Source organism: Malaya genurostris, chromosome 3 (genome assembly GCF_030247185.1).
Source record: "Malaya genurostris strain Urasoe2022 chromosome 3, Malgen_1.1, whole genome shotgun sequence".
Taxonomy (NCBI): Eukaryota; Metazoa; Arthropoda; class Insecta; order Diptera; family Culicidae; genus Malaya; species Malaya genurostris.
The window spans coordinates 177943269-177964933 of NC_080572.1; the positions used below are offsets into that span (position 1 = coordinate 177943269).

The following is a 21665-nucleotide window of genomic DNA, read 5'->3' on the forward strand; positions in this document are numbered from 1 at the left end:
ATGCGATTAAAAGTTTCATGCAAATGCTGTAACGACAACTTTCAGGAAAAAAAGCCTGGCCGACAACTTTCAGGAGAATTTCCTGGACAAATTTATTTCTCTTGAGCTCTAAAATCATACTCTGGCATTGAAGTGACTATAAGTATCAATAAAATTTTTAGAGCTACCTTTAGATTTTTTTAATTGTAGTTTCTTTATTTAAGAAAACAATAATCAAATTTATGTGAAGTGTGAATAAAAAAAATCATTCATTTTACTTTTTATTCCATTTATCTTGGAAATGCATTTAACTTTTTATTCTGTGTGTATATTTATTTTAGTGTTCAATTAATATCCTACGACTTTTTCTTAGACACAACTTCTACACCGTGATTTTTGTGCACAAGTCTAATGCTTTTAATTTGTGGAATCTTCAGGTGTTTAGTTGGCAATTTATTTATCAATACCATGAAGTTAAGTCAATGGTTGCAAATAATTTTAGCTGTGACTTCCTTTTGCTTACAAAGACACCAATCGAATTTCCTTAAAATGTTGGTTCCACTAACAAGTTAGTTAAACTCACTAGTTTAATTAGCGAAAAAAATAAGTAAATAAGTTCCCATTTGATTTCTACCAACTGATTCTTGAGCACCATTTTTTATAGTAACAGATTTTGAGTTACAACGGTTTGAAGAAAGCGCATGCAAATTATGTATTCGCTCTTTTTAAAAATTAGACTCTTCATGCGTGAAAAATTCATGGTTTGTCATACTGAAAACGTGTGCAAAGTTTCATCCAAATCAGAGAAATTCGTTCATGATTCTGTTACCCAACCTGCTAACTTTTGGAATTGCTCGTATAATACTTTGCTACTTCTGGGTTATTTCTAAGATCTGGGTTTTCCACATCTTCCGCGTGAACCAATTGGTAGAGCAGTTCCTCGGATAGTTTGCAGATACTTGTTTCTAATTGTTCCTCATATTCAAGCAATTATTGGTTATTTATGAAATGATTGCGTTATTTAGAAAAAAAAAAACAATCTATAATTATTTTTATTTGTATATTTGGTGATAGTTTGCAGTCTAGTAATCATCAGTTCAGACCTTCTAACGCTTATTGAATATTGACTTGCTTGGTAGAGTGAACTCCATACTGGAGGAAATTAAACCCTGAAAACGAAACTCTGGGAACTAAACAACTTGAAATTCGATACCTACGACAATTGCATTGATTCAAATTCTTCTTTTTCCTCCACCAAAAGGCTTGGTAAATTCCACAAGGCGCCAAAGGTATTTTAGATTCAAATGCAGTCAACAGTTCATGGAGTATTCCATTTAAAACCTAGGATCGATCCGATCTTGAATAGCTCCAGCATCTATTCACCGTTCGCCTAGTTTGCGGCATGCCATTTAAATTCAGCTCGCTGAATCGCTCTCAAACCAGCTGAGCAAATAGCTTCATCCATAGTAAACAGAGAATGCCACCCCGATCGCGATCGATCCTGTTAAGCAAACCGTAACCGACTGACAAATACGCGTTCAAATGAGCTTCGACAAACGAGCGATCTCGTTGGAATACAAATTGCGCAAGTCGATATCGGTTTTGCGAGACCGCAGATCACCGCACCTTCACCGTCAGGCGTAAGCTGCGCCCAAAGTTGAACGCCTTGTTCGCGTAATTAATTAATCAAGCTACCGTGTTTCAATCTAATTTATACAAATTTATGACCAGTAACATACAAAGCGAGAGAAGATTTAAATTTCGCTTGACCAAAGAAGGAAACATAACGCAAACTGTGAAAAGAATTAAGTGGGAGCAGGCGGAATGGAAAGCTTCCGAATTGAGCTCACCCAAAATAAACAAAAGTGAGGGATGTCGGGTGAAACACGAATGTGAGAAGTAGGCGGGATGCTTGGAAGAGGGAATGAGGGTAAAACTGACGAAATACTTTTTTTTTTCTTTCCATTTTCAGATCGTCAATCTCCACAGAAACCGACTTTTCGAACATGTCTGTGATCTTTGAAAAACCAGAATTATTTTGACGGCGAACTGTCACACCCCAACACTCCCCACTTTTCTTAGCTTACCTTGAGTGCTATAAGTCATCCAAATATAACTGTCCTAGCTCTGCAGTGACTTGCTCAAAGTCGCACTGAATTATTCGTGTGCACAACCAAAATGCAAAACTTTTCCCCTTCCGGGAAATCTTTCCTAGGCTGATTGAATAGGAGGAAGGCCATTCACGAGGAAGTGTCTCCATCAAGCGAAATATGCTTCGGACTGTATTATAGCGATTTTTTTCGCTGTTCTTAGTTTTTGTGCCACGTACCCTTTCTACATTATATTTTTTTTTCGTTGTTTTTTCGACCACACAGGAAATAAAAAATCGGAACGACTCCATAAAACTGCAATTTGAGTCGTCATACTTTGTTGCTTCAGATTTCGCTGTGTGCTGGTCAAAGTTCCTCAACCGCTCGAAGCACAAGTTTAATTAAAATTCATCGAATGGAATGGCGGAAGTGGAAGAACGAGGCGTGAGAAATGGGCTTTCTGCTTTCTTACCCTTCGCCAGGGTTAGATCTAAGTCCAAGTCCAACTCCGGATAACGAAGGTGCGAGGGGACGAGAAGTGGTATCAAACCGAAGGCGAAGAAAATAGAGCCGTTCACATCGAAGTGGGATGAGAAACAGCACATAAATTGAATTTCACTGAATCGACGGTTTGGTCGCTAGCTTTTTTTTTGAGGTGATGCGAAGTTCGATACATGCTCGGTATAATTCAAAACAGTTGTTTTAAATGTGGCAAAGTAACTTTATAATTACGCTACCGAACTGTAATTAGCCGTATGCAAATATACAAATAATGTTTCTGTCGAAACTTTCGATGAACTTGGTGGTAATCGTGCTACCAAAAACGACAGATATGGGCTCTGATTTGTCGCCATGAAAATGTCTCGAACTCTATGAAATCAATTTGAGAAAACTTTACGATTCGGAAGTTGCTCGTGTGGAAGTTGGAGAGGGTTGGCAAGTACCAAAAGTTCGGTTATTCGAATTTCAATGACAGTTTAGATTTTCTTTTTCACGATTTCTCACAGAGACGAATGAGGGGGACGTCATTACTACACGATATGGTGTTCGCTATGAGAAATTTGAATTGTTTTCGTTTAGATATGAGATTGTTGCCAGTTCACCATTTGATAGATTTTGGTTGAGTTATTAATATAAAAACACATATGGTTATTCGAAAGTCTCTCGATCACAGTTTGTCACTGAGATTTTAAAAGCAGTACTCAAACTTTCAAACCTTCTCCAATCCGTAGAACTACTCCGCTAGTTTTGACAACTTTGAGATGTGAAAATTACTTAAAAAATTCCAAATTGAATTTCGTCAACTGTGCAAAATGAACATGTATAGCGATTTGTTCAATCGCGTTACTTCTGAAATGTCACTAAGGCGACTCAGGGGACAGAACAGGTCTGCTAATTGAAGATGGTTTGAAGATTATAGTCCGGTTTTTGTTCGATACTTGTATGATAGAGTTCAATTCCACTATGGCATCAAGCGATCGCCGACAGCTCTTCGGCTAGAAAAAAATAAAACCATTATTTTCACGTTTGTTTCAAGATTTTGTATGTACTTAACCCTTATGCACTCGAATGGGTACCCGGGTACCTTTTCGAATTTCAAAATAAGAAATTTCTGAGTTAGGTTTAAACTAAGATTCTGCAATTCGGTCAATTCCAAGAACTAGTTGGACCATAACTTCTCATGCTTTGACTTTTCATTTTACAGTAAGGGGGGTCGAATGGGGGGGCTCAAATTTTTTTTATTACGTAAACACCCGAATGGGTACCCGGGTACCCACAAATAAAAATGCTTGTAACTAAGGCAAATTCCATCCGATTTGAATTTTTTCAGTACGGGTAAATTCAGAAATTTATCCACTTTTCGATGGCCGTGTATATTGCTGTAGTAGGTTCTTCTGGTTCCCGTTAATCCGGATTTCCGTAGAATGTTCCGACACTTGTGTTTTCCACCATAAATGTCATTTACTAATTTGAAACTTTTCCAAACCAGCTATTTGAGAAAGGCCGTACCAAAATGAAACATATGTAGAATACACAACGCTGCCAACTGTTGCAGGACATCTCACTTATACATATTTACATCGCCTGAGGCCGAGGGGCACGCAGACCGAATTGATTACATGTTCAATTTCAAAATTTATTGTTTTTGTTACATTTTCATTACACTCCTTATATTTTTATTACCTGAAATTTACTACTGCTTTCACTAATTTTGATTGCATTTAATTACATTGCATACATAACACAAAATTTGGTATTGCGTGCTCCTCGCAATAGGCCTGAAGTACATAATAATTTTCAAACTGAAGATAAGAAAGTGAAGTATATAAGGGAACATACATAAAGTACGTCACGCGTTTAGGGGGGAGAGGTTTCAAAAATACGTGACAATACATGGTGAAAAGATTGAGAAATGCTCGACAAAGGGGGAAAGGAGTGGTAGAAAAATTCAAAATTTTATGTTACGTACATAACGGATGCCCCCTGAAATATATAAACATAACAACTCAGCATAGCACTTGATTTCATATAGCAATTCTTAGATAAGATTACAAAAATACGTGAAATCCGTGTATAAATGCCTCGATGTCGGAACTCATTTAGGATATCCGGGTTCCTGGGAACCAGGAGCACCATGTCCATCTTTATGGGTACCAATCCCAAAGAGCTTAAGTTCCTGAATCCAACAGTGCTAAAATTACTTCAATCGGTTGAAAAATGCTCAACTTACAGCGATTTAAAAAAATGGGTACCCGGGTACCCATTCGGGTGGTTAAAGGTGTTTTTTTTTTCGAGTGCACAACGGTTAATCTTCACATCTACATCTTCTGGAAACTTCTGAGTTCCTTGGTTAGTACCGGTGCCGGCCAGGCCCGAACGTAGATCAACAAAGGAATGGGAAGGAATATACAAGTCCAACACTTATGGAAGTATATACTACTGCGTACTTCACAAGTTTCACGGGACAAGGATAAGTTAGTATAAGTTTCTGTAATGGTAGCATTCGCGTGCGACTTAGTATGTTTCGGTTTCAAGATGCTCGGATGCACAACAAAACTCACAGACTTCCCGAGTGAACGTTTTAACTTCACAACACTTTATTCATCAGGGCAGCCGGCTACAGAGAAAAAATTACTAATTTATCAAACACTATTTATTCAATATTTAATATACCGATCTGTATATCTTATTGTAATATTAAAGGATCTTCGCAATAATTGATTTTTATCAATAAGACAGACTATGAAAAAACCTTCCCTATGAAAACAGGCAATGAAAAAAGACAGACTATGAAAAAATCTCTCCCCCTTTACAAAGGACATAGTAAAGGAAATAATGAGATGTATGGTTGAAATAGTCAGAGCAAGAATTGCAATAAGAGACACGCTGCAGGTGAGTAAAGCATGAACTTCAACTGGCGCGTGCAAAGTGTCATGCACATGTTTCACGCTACTTAATCAGGTTGCCTTCTGAGACGTGTTCTCTCAAGTATCCGAGTAGCTTAGCTGCTAGAGCATCTTCACGGTAAAGATAAGATTACAGGTTCGAGTATTTTTTGGTGATTCTTTTTCACAAGTTTCCATTTTTCTCATTCATCTATTTTTCCTCTCGGTCTCTTTTTCGTTAGTAGGGACAAATCAACGAGCCGTTTTTGTAGTCTTTACGTTCCTTCTTTAATTCGTTTATTTTGAACTGTTATGTAACTTGGTAGCTCCTCAAAAATCGCCAAACAGACGTAATGTTTCAACTCTTCGTGACACCAATAAATAAATACCCTATGATAAAAAAAGAACCGGAATTTTCATTTTAAAATTCCCGCGCTTGTCCAATCGGTAAACTTTTATTCTCTCAACGTTGGCAACACTTTTATACACAACGTGCGTGCATCAAATTTTGTCTTGCAAATGGATTTAAGTGTTCCGAAACGTTGAAAATGTTACTGTCTAGGAAAAACACAGGCATACGAGTGGTATAAACACTTCAAAGGTGGTCTTACAAGCTTGAATCATGATGAGATCCCCGCCCAACAACATCTTTTACTGAAGAAAACAATGAATCGGCGAAGCAAATCGTGTTGCAAAATCGTTCTGTACCGATTAGAGAGATTGCTGTGTTGTTGAGCATCTCTTATGGATCAGCCGAACACATTTTAACTGATGTTTTGGGTTTGAAACGCGTCGCTTCTCGGCTGGTGCCAAAAAAGCTGAATTTCATTCAAAAAGGCGGGTGGTTAATGTCAGAGCCATAACTGGATGTCGTGAATACGAAAAAACTGGCACACTCCCATCACTTTTCCGAATATCAGTTAGTTGATTGATTGTATGAATTGTGCAAGCTTTCCCCCTTTTCACTAATATAGTTTGAAGCAATTCACCTACATTAAAGTACAGATTAGTTACATTAAACAAGTAATATTCTACAACTATATATTCCTAACTTGAAATAATTTATTTTTAATTTGCTAATATAGGAGGCTAGGTGCGACAAATTTTTAGTTTATTTTTATTTAAGCTATTAAGTTCCAAGATATCTGATTCTTCTCGAAATTTCAGTACGAGACAATTGCACTGGCCTGGTCTGAAATGTATCGACGATCTTCGATATGCAAGAGCCATTTTAAAAATAATAATGATAATAATAATAATAATAATAATAATAATAATAATAATAATAATAATAATAATAATAATAATAATAATAATAATAATAATAATAATAATAATAATAATAATGATAATAATAATGATAATAATAAAATAATAATAATAATAATAATAATAATAATATAGCTTAATCTGTACATATATGTATGTATAAATAAAATACAGATTAATCTGTATATATGGCAACCCTGTTTCGCATGCCATATTTTCACACGACCCCATACTAGTATGAAGATGTGTTCAACATCATCACTTTCGCTTTCGCATTGCCGTTCGTAATTGAATGTGTTAGTGACGGTACAAATTATTTTATTTTCCATCTTGATGAATTGAAAGTTTAATTAACTCTTCATGATTATCTGCGGCATGAAAAAGTGCCTTGAATTGTCACAATCAACAAGATCTGAGATGGTTCTCGTGTGTGTCTTGTTTCGGCAACAGTTGCTCAGAAAATGGTAGGAAAGCGACAAAATTCAACTAGTTTTTTATGATAATCTCTTGCAATGAAAAGTGCTTTGAATGTGCCTTGTTGGACTTTTTGGCTGCCTTTCTAACGGTTTTCGGTGCCATCGTGCTGACGGTGTCTCGTACGTTCAGAGTAGCTGCTTTAACTTAAATGACGCTATTTCTCACATCACATTTCATTTTATATTTGCTACTGGCAGCGGTGTACGGACAGCCCCTTTGCCAAAATTCCTTTTCCTGTTCGCAGAACGGGAAACAGTGAGACGACAGGTCCTTGATGTTGCTCTCGTGTGTCTTGTTTCGGGAACAGTTGCTCAGCAAATGGTAGGAAAAATGAACCACTCAACTTTTATATGGATGCTTTTGTTTAGAAGCAGACATATCACGTTCTGATTGGCTGGTGCTGTCATGGGTTAAATCAAACAGGTTTTTCAATAGTGTACTATTGAAAAACTTCAATGTTGTTGCAATACACGTTCAAGTTGAAAATTTTCGATTCTATTGGTAGTTAGATTATATAAATCCTTCCACAGATCACTGAGCTTTCGAAATACGAGAAAGGCAAACGCGCCTTATGAATTATCCTCTTTCATACTCGTTTATACCAAACATTTCTGAAAAGTTTAATTTTGAACTATTTGAGATTATATCACACCACTGAAAATTTTATCATAAAATTGTGATCATATTTCCGATGGCATGTAGCAATAATTATGTTGATTTATTAGATACAACAGGAGATATTCACGATCAAAAACTTATCACTCTCTCAGAGGGCAAATTTTGAAAAGGCGCCCCATAGTACAGTAAGTCGTATTCACGACAAAAACAGCGTCGTGTTGATGTGGCCAAAGAGATGATTTCCAACGCAGATAGTGACCCCACATTCATAGAATGCATCATAATTGGTGATGAGGTGTGGATCTATGAATATGACGTCAAAACCGCACAACAATCGACCGAATGGTGCTTCGAAGGCAAGCCGAAGCCAAAGTCGGTCCAAAATCAAAGTTATGCTGACTGTTTTTTCGATATTCGTGGTGTGGTGCACTATGAATTCCTTCCGGACGGTCAAACGGTTAATAAGGAATATTATTTGGTCGTTATGCGTCGTTTGCGTGAGGCCATTCGCAAAAAAAGGTCATACTTATGGAAGGAAAACTCATGGATTTTACACCACGATAATGCGCCGGCTCACACAGCGTTGGTTGTGTCGCAGTTTTTGGCCAAAAACTCAACCAATATCAATCGACCAAGCACCGTACTCTCCAGATATGGCCCCGTGTGACTTTTTCCTCTTCCCCAGACTCAAATTGCCATTGCGGGGAACGCGTTTTGAGACCATAGAGACCATAAAAGAGAATTCGCTGTGTGAACTAAAGGCCATACCTTCGGCGGGCTATAAAACTTGTATGGAAAATTGGATCAAGCGTTGGCATGCATGTATTGCCGCAGGAAGAGAGTACTTTGAAGGCGATAATAAAGAAATTTATTAAAAATTGAAATTTTGCGTTTTTTAATAAAATTCCGGTTCTTTTTTTATCATATTTATCATGACTCGATAACGATCGCCATTAACAGTTTTCGTTGCTCCATCATTGACCTCGTACTCGGCCATTCTGTGAATAATTTCAGCGCGTTCTTTTGGTGTATACTGTTCCACAAATAAATCAACTGTTTTTCAAAAGAGAGCGAAACTCATATTGACAGCAAACGTAGAAAAACATCGATGAATGTTTCGAATTTCGAAAACTCTCCAATCGTTATTTGATGAGTAGATGAATTGTTGCTTAATCTATACAACGTATGCAAGTTTTATTCACTTTCCTTCTATATCCACTGAATAAATTCACAAACTTTCAATTTGTTCACTTATAAAGGGTGATTTTTTGATGGTACCTTTTTTGGCAACACTGTTTTTGATAGAACACGCGTGAATCGTGTTTTGTGTCATTATCAAACTTTTTCAGTTTGGTCTATAATTTAACAATGAATCGTCATACAACGTCTAACACTTGGTGAATGGGCGATGGCAAAGTTGGAGGGAGATCGACTTTTTTATCGAAAAATTATGTTCAGCGACAAAGCTCATTTCTGGTTGAACAAGAAAAAATGCCGCATCTGGAATGAAAACTAGTCAGAAGCATTGCAATAGCTATCAATGCATCCCAAAAAAGACGTACGGGTACGGATTGGGTTCGGGTTCAAAAATTTAGTCAAGTTTTGGGTATTCCAACCTGACGGCTGCCACTTTTCCCTGGAATTAAATCCGTGAATTTGGTTTCAAATCTATTTATACTCGTATATACTCCATTGAGCTGAATTTACAGTGCGAAATTCATCGTTCTCAATATGGACAAAACAATTCACTAAATGTCTTTAAAAGTATCTTTAGATTAGGTATGAAGTAATCGGTAACGGTAGATGTTTGATAACTTTTAAAATTAGACATGCAAAACATATCTGTAAAAACGAAATTGAAGGAATAATGAAAAATCCGTATATTTTAAATGGTGCATCCGTAGATCCGTAGAAAAGATAGAAATCCGTAGACTTGGCATCGCTGCCGACTGTCAAAGTTTTCTCGGGTTCGAATTTGGAAGAGATTTTATTCTCGGGTTCAGGTCGGGTAGTAGTGGTAGTGCAAACTTCGGATATGATCATTCTGATGCTGTTTGTTCAGGATATCGTTATACTCTTGTCACCAAATTCTCGTTGTTTAATGGCCATATTAGCATATAACAGTTTCCATTTGTTTACTGTCTTTTCTATTAATTAGGGGCTAGTTGGTCGAGTTTTGCTTTCGGAAACTCTGTACTCTTTCTGGTTAGACTTTTTGATAAACGCTTTGCTCTGTTATGAAGATACATATTTCGAGCACATGTGTGATTTTTTTCATTCCTGAATAAAAATCAGGAAAAAAAAACTCGGCCACCCTGCCTCAATCAATGTTTTCGAGAACAATCACGATTAACGAAAATAAAAGTAAGGTTATGCTGAAAACCGATATGCCATTTTGTAAAGTTTTGAATACCCTTTCCAATGGTACCACGTTTGTGGAAATCAAAGATAAATTGATTCTCGTTACACGTATTACATTACAAAAACAGAAATTTACTCTCCAGTGCCGAAAAAAGAAAAAAAAAACGTGCTCCTGCACAAACGACAACACAGAAACACCTAAAATTACGTCGGTACGTGACCTAATGATCCACCGAAATCATTATAGATGTCGCCACTGCGCATGATAGCCTTTTTAAGGAAAGCTATTCTGCCAACCGGCCGTTCGGACAACTAGCCCCGGTCTCCCCTACTGATAATTCATACGGCCATTTGAAAAATCAACAGGGAATTGTGCATTACACATGAAATTTGTCAGGCATGGACAATTCATTCACATCGTAATGCTGAAGCTCTACAAATGAAACTTCTTCCGATTTCACTTATGCACCAATTTTCCTGGGTTCAGAACAATCGCTGAGCTAGAAGAAGTTACTATGAGAATAATGCTTTTGTTTCTGTGTGAGTATGGCAAACATAATGACGACGACAATGCGAACGGTGTTCCACCGACTGTTCTCTCCTACTGCTTCTTCTACTGATGCTGGGCCGACCGTACGGTACCGTAGTTCTTTTTTTCCCTTTCCATTAGCCGGAATGTGCGGGAATCGGTTATTCGAGGAAGGGGCGGACAAAGCAAAGATTAACGCGCTTGATGATTATCACACTTTTCCGTTGATTAGTTTTGACAGAGGTTTCCGCTTATGGGATTTGGGGTTTTGTTTTCACAGAGACGACGGTCTGCTGTTTGTTTTGGGATGCTGGAAATGAATTGGAAGCAGATGTTTTCGGAAGCCGCTTGTTCGAATTAATTTCTAATGTACATTTTTTGACGTTTTAACAAGATTTGTTGTATGTTTAATTTGTATTCATGGTTTCAGGCAACGTGCGTATTAATTCGGCCGAAGAACGAACAAAACTGCAAAAACGAATTGAACAGAAACATCCATCTATCTAGTCCCTGCCATTCGGTACCATTCCAACGAATTTTATGACAAACTATGCCTTAATGGGAGAACAAAGCAAATCGAAAATTATTTTATAGGCCCTTGAGAATTCCACTTCAGGACAAGCAGAAGCAATAAAATAAAGTCTTGAGAGTGCCCCATTACGTCACCTGGTCAATAAACAAGACGCAAGATACATTGACACATATTGTCTGGTTCTATGATCCCGGAGTTTCCCTCGTTTGTTTGTTCCTCGTTCATTCTGTCCAAAACAAAGTCACCATTCGCCTCCGAATTCTACCATAAATAAACATTAGTGTTTCATTCTGTGTTCCCTACCGGTTTTTCGCAGCGATGCGAGTTTCCTTTTTCGATGACCCAAACGCAGACGAGCGACGGTGGCGGAGTAGGCGCTTTTTGGCTTACTGCTTAGCCTACTACGGTAGCGCTTTCGAACGAATCGTTACCACACCAACGACAAAATGGACAAGGACAAGTTGCATAAATACAGGATTAAGTCAACAATAAATTTGGCGAGCACAGTTTGAAGCAACAGAGTGTGTAGATTTTTTTTTGGCCGTGGTTTGAAACGTCTGTCAGGCTTTGTGTGGAGTGGAAAAAAAATTATCAACAATAGAAGCTATAGTGAGCTGCAAAGCTTGACGGAAGCAATAAATTCCGGTAAATAATTACTTGCCAATTGATATAGCGAGCGACTGCTGGCCCTGAAGACGTGTTATTTCGAACGACAAGCCCCACCGTAACAGGGATGTACGGTGCGGGAGATGGAATATGGTATGACAGAAGCAGTTGACATGAAGTTAATATTCGAAACTGGGGACACATTGTTTTCAATTCAAATAAATCTAAAATTGAGAAGGATTATAAAAAAACCTGTTTCAGTTCCGAAACCGAAAGTCAGATCTGGATAAAATGTTCTAGACATCTTGAGGAAACTATAAGACCTTTCATTTGAATCTTTGTTTGTGAAAATCGGTTGAACCATTTCAGAGAAAATTGAATGCACACTTTTTCTCTAATTTTCACATATTAAAGCTTGCTTCAGATAGAGTTAGAACAAAGACAATTGTCTGTATTTCAGTTATTTATTACTTAATTCAAGATCTTTTTTATACAAATGTAGTGTTTTCTTCATATTTTTAAGAAAAAATACGGATAAAATTATTCGTCACGGTTTTGAAGGAATTCTCGAATTTTTCCTGTAACACGACTCATTAGGCGGCGCACACCTTCTTCGTCCATCGTTTTAGGTTTCTTATTCCACCAGGACATCATCTGATTGATGTATTTGACAACCTTTCCCTTTGCCTTCAGTGATGATTGCCCAGTATTTCTCAATAGGGTGGAACTGGGGGCAGTTGGGTGGGTTAAGGTTTTTCGGAACAAACTGGATCTCTTTCTCTGCATACCATTCTTGAACGACTTTGCTGAAATTACAGCTTGCCAAATCTGGCCAAAACATTACGGGCTGGACTCTTTTTGGTGTAGTTCCGATGTCATTGTATTATTTGTAACGAAAACTATCGTTTTTTTATTGCCACAGCTGCAAATGCCCTGCCAAATCATACATTTTCTTGCAAATTTGTCGGCAAAAACAAATTCAAATTTGGCTGGAACATCCCCCGGAGCCGTTGCCAAGTAAAATGTTTGACCTGGGATTTGCCCGAAGTCAGCCTTGACATAGGTTTCATCATCCATCAGAAGACACCTGTCGAACTTGGTCAGCACCTGGTCATATAGTTTCCGAGCACGAATTTTGACCACACTATTCTGTTTTATGGTCCGATTTGGCTGTTTGCTAGCTCGATACGACTTGATTCCTTCCCGGAGTCGAGTTCTCCTTACAGTACTATGGGCAGCACCGAATTTTCTGGCCAAATCACGGTCCGACAGATTAGGATTCCTCTTAATCGTCTTCAAAGTCTTACCACGCAGTTTCCGGTCGACAGTTCCACTCCGACGATTGGCTTGAGGCTTCCGAATCGTCGTCAATGTTTCCTTATACCGTTTGATAACGCGCCATACGGTATTTCTGGGCAATTTCAGCTGTTTAGCTAGCCTAGATGCAGACCACAATGGATTTTCCAAAAAAACTGCGCACATTTTTTTCCCTTCTTTCGGCTTCCATGTTGATCATTTACAAAGTACAGTCGATTTGCGGAATGTCAAAAATCATTCGTGAAACCGACAAAATTCTCGACACGTGGACGCCAAGAACTTCCAAATCCGTCCACCAGGAGCGCCACAATATGAACAAAAGTTTGTTCCAATTCTAAATGAAGCAAGTTCGAATCCTCTTGTTAGTGCAATCTATTTAGAAAAACACCAGAATGTGGATGGAGAAGTACAAAAACTGTGATTGGTAGAACCGATTTTTCGGGATGAACCAATTTATTGGCCGTGGGTTCGAGTAAAGCGTGCCTGGTTGGGAAACAGAAACGATAGTTCGACACACTGTCATACATTCCATACAAAGGAATGTCCATGAAAAATAAATGAGAATGTTTCTCAGCATAGATATTTGTTTTCTAAAAGTTTTTCACGCAGAACTTGAATGCAACTTTATAATATAGTTATGAAATTGGGCCCTTCGAGAGGACCCTTCTGTCGCACCTGGAATCACTTCTGATGCGCCTGGAAGGAGGAAATTGTCACCGCCGTCTGATCACCGGGGTCATCATGACAAATATTCTTGATAGAAAGCTCGTTTATAGTTTAAAGCAGTTCTCTCGGAAAATTCGTTAAATTTGGTGTTCTCTTCCAACTGAATACGCCGATAACCTCATCGAAAGCATGCCTCGAAAGTGTCTGGTCATACTCAATTGTGGTGTGGTGACTACAATGTATTGCTCAGTAAAAAATGGAAATATGCACTATTACACAAGTGTACATCATCCAACTACCGCGGAATAGCAGCTTTGTGCAAGCTGTTTGAAATTATAGCTCTGGATTTTATAACACATAATTTCTCTAACTGTATATCTGAGACTCAACATGGTTTCATACCGAATCGTTCGACGTCTACAAATTTAGTATCCTATACTTCCTTTATCATACGTTCGTTACAATCACGACTACAAGTAGATTCTATCTACACCGATTTCTCCACTGCGTTCGACAAGATCATCACATAACAATTTCAAAGTTAAATAGACTAAGATTTAACGGGTCATTTCTGAATTGGCTTCATTCATATCTTACTGGTCGCGAAATGATAGTGAAAATAGGAGACTGTACAACCTTACCATTCGCCGTTACCTCTGGATTTCCTCAAGGAAGTCACCTTGGACCGTTTATATTTTTACTTTATCTCAACGATCTACATTTTTCGATCAAGTGCATGAAATTATCGTTTGCCGATGACTTCAAATTATTTCATGTCATCAAATCCACAGCTGACGCAGAGTTCCTACAAGAGCAGTTGAATAGTCCTAACTGGTGTAATATCAACAGAATGGTTTTGAACGCTTCCAAATGCTCCGTCATCTCATTTAGTCGCAAACAGTCTATAGTCAGTTTCGACTATAATATTTCACAAATTGTTCTGGAAAGTACATCGTCTGTGAAGGACCTTGATGTCCTCCTGGACTTTAAGTTAAATTTCAAGGAACACATTGAGTATACTATCTCCAAAGCCTCCAAGCTGCTGGGATTCATTTTCCGCATTACTAAAGAATTCGATGAAGTGCATTGCTTGAAAGCATTATATTGTGCCTTAGTTCGCTCTATGCTCGAATACGCCTCGGTTGTCTGGTCACCGTACTACCAAAACGATATCCAACGCATTGATGCAATTCAACGAAAATTTGTTCGATTTGCTCTTCGTCGGCGTCCTTGGAGAAACCCTTGGAACCTTCCAAGTTACCATACCAGATGCAAACTGATTGATTTAGATTTGTCCGTCGTGATGTCAGCAAGTAAACTTTTGTGGCTGATCTCCTCCAATTAAGAATAGACTGCTCTGAGCTCTTACAGCTTTTATAAATAGATATCCATCGCCGTAATCTTAGAAACTATTCTTTTCTTAGGACCCCCTATGCTAGAACTAATTATGGGTATAACGAGCCTTTTGCAGCATGTGCCGAATATTCAACCACTGTTCCAATTCATTCGACTTTAATCTATCACGAAACGTTGTCAAGAAATTGTTCCTAGGGTTACTATCGAATTAGTTTTAGTTTTAGTTAGTTTAGAAATACTATGTTTAAGTGAAATGTATCATTTGGATGATTGTAATCTGTTGATGCAAAAGATGAGGAGGTTTTAAGCCTGTTGAAAAGCAAGTTTGACAGAAACTAACTCCACCGGGCTTTTCCCTGCTCCAAATAAACAAATAAACAAATAAACAAAAGCCGTTCCGCCGAAAGTCATTTTGTCAAAAGTCATTTCGCCGATTGAGTCGTTTCATCGAGTGGGGTGGTCATTACGCAGAAAGGATTATTTCACCGAATTTGTTATTCAACAGAAAAAAATCGTAACGAGTATAAATATTGCATATATTTTCAAATACGGTATGTCAAAACTACCGTAAACACAATGTAGTATTGTGAAGTATTTGGCTCTAGAAGTCTCTAAAAAATCAGTTTCTCTGTCGGGTGCTTCGACTACTGGTTTTGATCTATATCAAAGAAAATATGGTAACGTTCTTCGCCATCGAAAGTGTTTGTATACTTTTATGTATCTTGAATAAGGTTCTAAGGAGACGCCGGTGGCTTTGGCCACCAACCAGGCGTCAGAAGCGGCGGTTTCTTGCATACAAACCTGTAACCATCTCGTTTGCCCGCCCTACTCGATGCTAGGTTTCATTGATTTAACAGCGGCAGCGAGGTCGAACAGCAAACGAATGGAAACGTTTAGGCTATTAAGAAAATTAAGAAAATGAATCATGAGTTAAACTACACTCTTAGAAAAAATGAAATTTACGCTTGACGTAAACTCAAGTATGCCGTAATTTCTTCTGTGACGACACAATATTACATCTACTAACATGTAAAAAAAAACTTTGCGTCTGTATCGATGTAAGCTTCAGCTAAATTAACTGTGAAGTTAATGATATAACTTATTTTCACATGATTTAAATTGGGAAAGTAAGTGAATCGCGACGCTCCTTTTATGTGCATCTATTAAGATGTAAACTTTTCTAAGTGTGTATGGTTTGTTTACATTACAAATATTTTTAAGTCAATTTGCAGACTAACAAATATTTAAGAAAAACTTGACTTTGAGGCAGGTGCACAGCGGAAATTGACTCAAATTTCTACTGCATAACCGTAAGTCTAAATATATGCTTTCAATCTGGTCTGTTGAACTAAATCCAGTATTGCTGATGCCTAATTTAATCAATAGAATATAAATTGCTCCAATTTTCTCTCCTCTCAATCCATCTCTGCTGAAAGTTTCGACGAAGTAACGGAACATACCCGTGCCTAGTAATTCGTCACTGCCAACCGGGAACCGGATGCCACCGCGTCTGGTGCAGGCTGCAGTGGAACGGTTTTCCCATTCATTCTTTTTGTCGCCATTGCCAGCAGTTTTTACTCGCCCATTTTTTTCGGGGTCTGTCTGGCATAGCCTACCGCGACACCATATGCTAATCCTATGCCATTTTTTTCTGTTTTCTCTCTCTCTCTCTGTCTCTCTGGACCCCTCATACGAAGCTAAATACAAACATGCTAATTTTGCTTTCTCGTTTCTTCCACAGTTTGCCGATCCTGCATCGTGCGATATTTGGAAAGCAATAAATACTGTCCCAAATGCAAGTCGTACAACAACAAAACCATTACGGTGGCTAATTTAAGGTAATTTCAACACTTGACTTTTGCGCTGTTAAATTTGCCACCCGGAAAAAGGAGAGCTCGGTTCCGCCGACGGCACTGGTCGGGATGATATATTCATTCTCGTCGTCGCATCACCGACATGACCGACGTGGCTCCTCTTCCCGGAGGGTGGAAGCAGCGAGCTCGCTTTTTAACAACTGTCAAAATGATGAATATTTGAGCACTTCAGAATTAATATTCAATCTCTCGCTGTTTCTCCCGCTTTCGTTGCCGGCGGGCAGCGACTGTTTTTAATTCATTTTATAACTCACACCGTCTCATTCCCTACACCAGGCCGGATCGGATACTGAAATCTCTGGTGTACAAGCTGGTTCCGGGGCTGTACAAATCAGAAAACCAAAGAATGGCTAGGTTCTACAGCGACCAGCAGCCCCGAGACGAGCCAGCGACCAACAACCAAAAGCCACCGGACTCCAACTACCTGGACGATCAGAACTTTTTCTCACCGGATGAATTAATCAGGTATGTGCTGCTCGGCACGGAAATCGTGGGTAGTTGAAACTAATTTCATTTCCTTTTGCACCGACAGCCTATCGCTGCAGTACCATCATGACTCGATAGCTGATTATGATCCGAAATCGACGACTTTACCCATCACTTACCTGCACTGTCCAGCCGCCGTCACCATTCACCATCTGTACAAGTTCATCCTCACCAAGAACGGGCTGCAACTGGGCAACGGACGGATCCAGATGGATATTATCTACGAGGACGAAATTCTGCCGCACGAGTTCACCCTGATGGATGTGGCCTACTGTTATGACTACAAGCGGGTGAGTGATTAATGATTGTATGTGCGTGCCCGGATGGGCACTCGGTGCGGTGGCACTCGAATGGGACCAAGGTCGGTGCCTACCATTCTCGGCTGCACGGTTATTACGCAAGTTTGATGGCTTATTTATTTGTACAATTTTAATTGGTTTTTATAATCGCAAATTGTACAGGATTGTTCTGAGAAGGAGCGAACATATGTGGATTTTCAATATCCGAACAGCAACACATCTAATGAATAGTTAGTATAAGAACAGAAAAAAATTAATTTATGATTTCGGGAATGCGTTGGATATGCGCATTGTTTTGTTGTAGAAATATTTGAAACATTCGGTACCTACATTTGGTGCCTGATTTGGTGTATATAGCAAGCTCATTATGTCACAGACATATCTGGACAGGCCTTGCATGCAATTAAAAGTGGTACTTAAAATGCTTTAACACCAATAAATATCAATCGTGTTAAAGTTTAAGGTTCTAATATAAGGAAGCTACGTCTATCAATCTTGTATAAAGAATTATGTAAAATATAAAGGACAAGTTACAATTACTCCACAAGTTTAGAGGGATAAGCATACCAATGAAGATTTTCAGTTTTTTTTTGTTTCTTAATCATCAACCCTAAGGGTTAATCTAACGAAAAATTTATATGATCATTTTATAACTTATAATTGTTATCACTGTCGCCTTTATTTGCTGTATGAGTGAGACTCGGAGGTTGTAATTGCTCATGAATGCTTATACAGTTTACTAAGCTAAGCAGCTTCTAATTTGATTGAGAATGGACAAAATGCACAAAATACACAAAATACACAAAATACACAAAATACACAAAATACACAAAATACACAAAATACACAAAATACACAAAATACACAAAATACACAAAATACACAAAATACACAAAATACACAAAATACACAAAATACACAAAATACACAAAATACACAAAATACACAAAATACACAAAATACACAAAATACACAAAATACACAAAATACACAAAATACACAAAATACACAAAATACACAAAACACACAAAACACACAAAACACACAAAATACAAGAAATACACAAAATACACAAAATACACAAAATACACAAAATACACAAAATACACAAAATACACAAAATACACAAATACCCAAATACAAACACAAAAACACAAAAACACAAAAACACAAAAACACAAAAACACAAAAACACAAAAACACAAAAACACAAAAACACAAAAACACAAAAACACAAAAACACAAAAACACAGAAACACAGAAACACAGAAACTCAAAAACACAAAAACACAAAAACACAAAAACTCAAAAACACAAAAACACAAAAACAAAAACATAAAAACATAAAACCACAAAAACACTTGAACCCTAAAACTTTCTTACTCCAAAACCCTAAAACCCTAAAACTCAAACCACAAAAACACAAAAACACAAAAACACAAAAACACAAAAACACAAAAACACAAAAACACAAAAACACAAAAACACAAAAACACAAAAACACAAAAACACAAAAACACAAAAACACAAAAACACAAAAACACAAAAACACAAAAACACAAAAACACAAAAACACAAAAACACAAAAACACAAAAACACAAAAACACAAAAACACCAAAACACCAAAACACAAAAACACAAAAACACAAAAACACAAAAACACAAAAACACAAAAACACAAAAACACAAAAACACAAAAACACAAAAACACAAAAACACAAAAACACAAAAACACAAAAACACAAAAACACAAAAACACAAAAACACAAAAACACAAAAACACAAAAACACAAAAACACAAAAACACAAAAACACAAAAACACAAAAACACAAAAACACAAAAACACAAAAACACAAAAACACAAAAACACAAAAACACAAAAACACAAAAACACAAAAACACAAAAACACAAAAACACAAAAACACAAAAACACAAAAACACAAAAACACAAAAACACAAAAACACAAAAACACAAAAACACAAAAACACTTGAACCCTAAAACTTTCTTACTCTAAAACCCTAAAACCCTAAAACTCTAAAATCTTAAAACCCTAAACTCTAAAACCCTAAAACCCCAAAACCCTAAAACCCTAAAACCCTAAAACTCTAAAACCCTAAAACCCTAAAGCCCTAAAGCCCTAAAACCCTAAAACCCTAAAACCCCAAAACTCTAAAACCCTGAAACCTTAAAACTCTAAAACTCTAGAATCCTAAATCCCTAAAACACTAAAACATTAAGACACTTAAACACTAAAACACTAAAACACAAAATCATTAAAACACAAAAGCATTCATTAAGGTGTGATGACGCATTGATCTATGTTTTTTTTATCAACTTTTAAAGGGAAAACATGTGGCATCCCAAGTAGCACACATTATTACACTTCAATGACAGTAACTTATGTGACACAAATTCATGGAACAAGTTGAAGACTTTGCAACGTGCATTATAACTGCTATGTAACCTGAAAAGCGTAAGAGGCGGAGCTTGTGCGACTTACCAAGGGTTGCCAAACAACTTCTCAGTAAAGTATATTTGATTTGATTTAGCGCGCACATCAGTCACAATGAAACAGAACATACAAGTTTGTGTCAAGTTATAATTTGTTGATGTTTTTCCCAACATTTACGACCAAAAATTGGCATAAAAAATAGAATTCAATATTCTTTAAACTCACTATATCTACTCAAAATCTAAGTGCCATTCGATATTTATGGTGAAGTTGATCATTGTACTTATTGAAAATGTGCGCGCCTTCAATATTTTGGGTTTCAAAACATCAACATACAAAATAATATTCATATTTTTATTCCTGTCATATGAAATTTACTGCTAAAAAGTCGAAATGTGTTCAGTTAGAACTTTTTTGTGTTTTATATTGGTTTTTCATATACCAAAGTTAAAACAGTTGACCACTTTTTTCAAATTTAATGAATATTTCATTCCCTGGTCATAATGGTAGCCATTGGCATAAGTTTTTCCATGCATACACAGCCGTGACAAAGTGCAGGAATATTCTCTCTGGTAGTGCGAATGTACTTCCCAAAACGAAACAAGCTTGCTTCGCGCATGTACCGGCAAAAAATTTGCGTATAAGCGCAGATTTAGCTTTAGCCAATTTTTTAAACTGAAGGAATTTTCTGCTTATTCTACTTATTGATTTAATATTATTGTCCTGGATAATGTACGGAAGCTTTCAACCGACACTGTAATTGTTGCATCACAATGAATACGGTAACCGATATGAAATCATTACTTAACTTTGTCTAATAGTGTGTCACTTTTTCACGGTCGCATTTTGTTGCGGTGACCAGTTGGCGACTAAAAACAGTCAATGCGAGCACGTCGTGAGAGTTAGATTACCGAAAAGTTACATTGGAACTTATTGTAACTTAGTATGATGAGATGTCATTTCGTAACATTATTTTGACTCCATTGTCACCATCATAATACGACTTGTTTCGTCGTGTTTGTCATGCGACCATTATGCAGCATCTGTTTTATTTTAATTTTTTATGAACAGTTACATGTGCTACTTGGGATTATTAAAACGTGATATCATTACACAGTTACTTGGTATTTGAAGCACTCATGATGTGTCTCTTCATAAATGTTAGATTTTAACCTTAAGGTCATTCACCTCTTCGATCCAGAAAAACTTTCAGACCCTATGTGCGGGGTTGGGAAACGAACCCAAACGGGCTGCGTGAATAGTATCGACTTACCCATCACGCTACACAGAAAGAAAAGATGAAACCTACACGACATGTAAACCGATAGTACTATGAAATAGACATCAGTTGAAACGAAAATCT

General features: G+C 37.4%; 1 protein-coding gene across 2 annotated transcripts in view; it reads left to right on the forward strand.

Annotated features, from left to right (window-relative positions):
* LOC131435654 (mucin-2) overlaps positions 1-21665 on the forward strand; it is a 124916-nt gene that overhangs the window by 95967 nt on the left and 7284 nt on the right. For both annotated transcript variants that reach the window (XM_058603770.1, XM_058603771.1), the window contains exons 3-5: positions 16928-17024; positions 17337-17525; positions 17593-17836. In XM_058603770.1, the coding sequence (XP_058459753.1) occupies positions 16928-17024; positions 17337-17525; positions 17593-17836 (530 nt within the window). The remainder of the gene's footprint in view (positions 1-16927; positions 17025-17336; positions 17526-17592; positions 17837-21665) is intronic.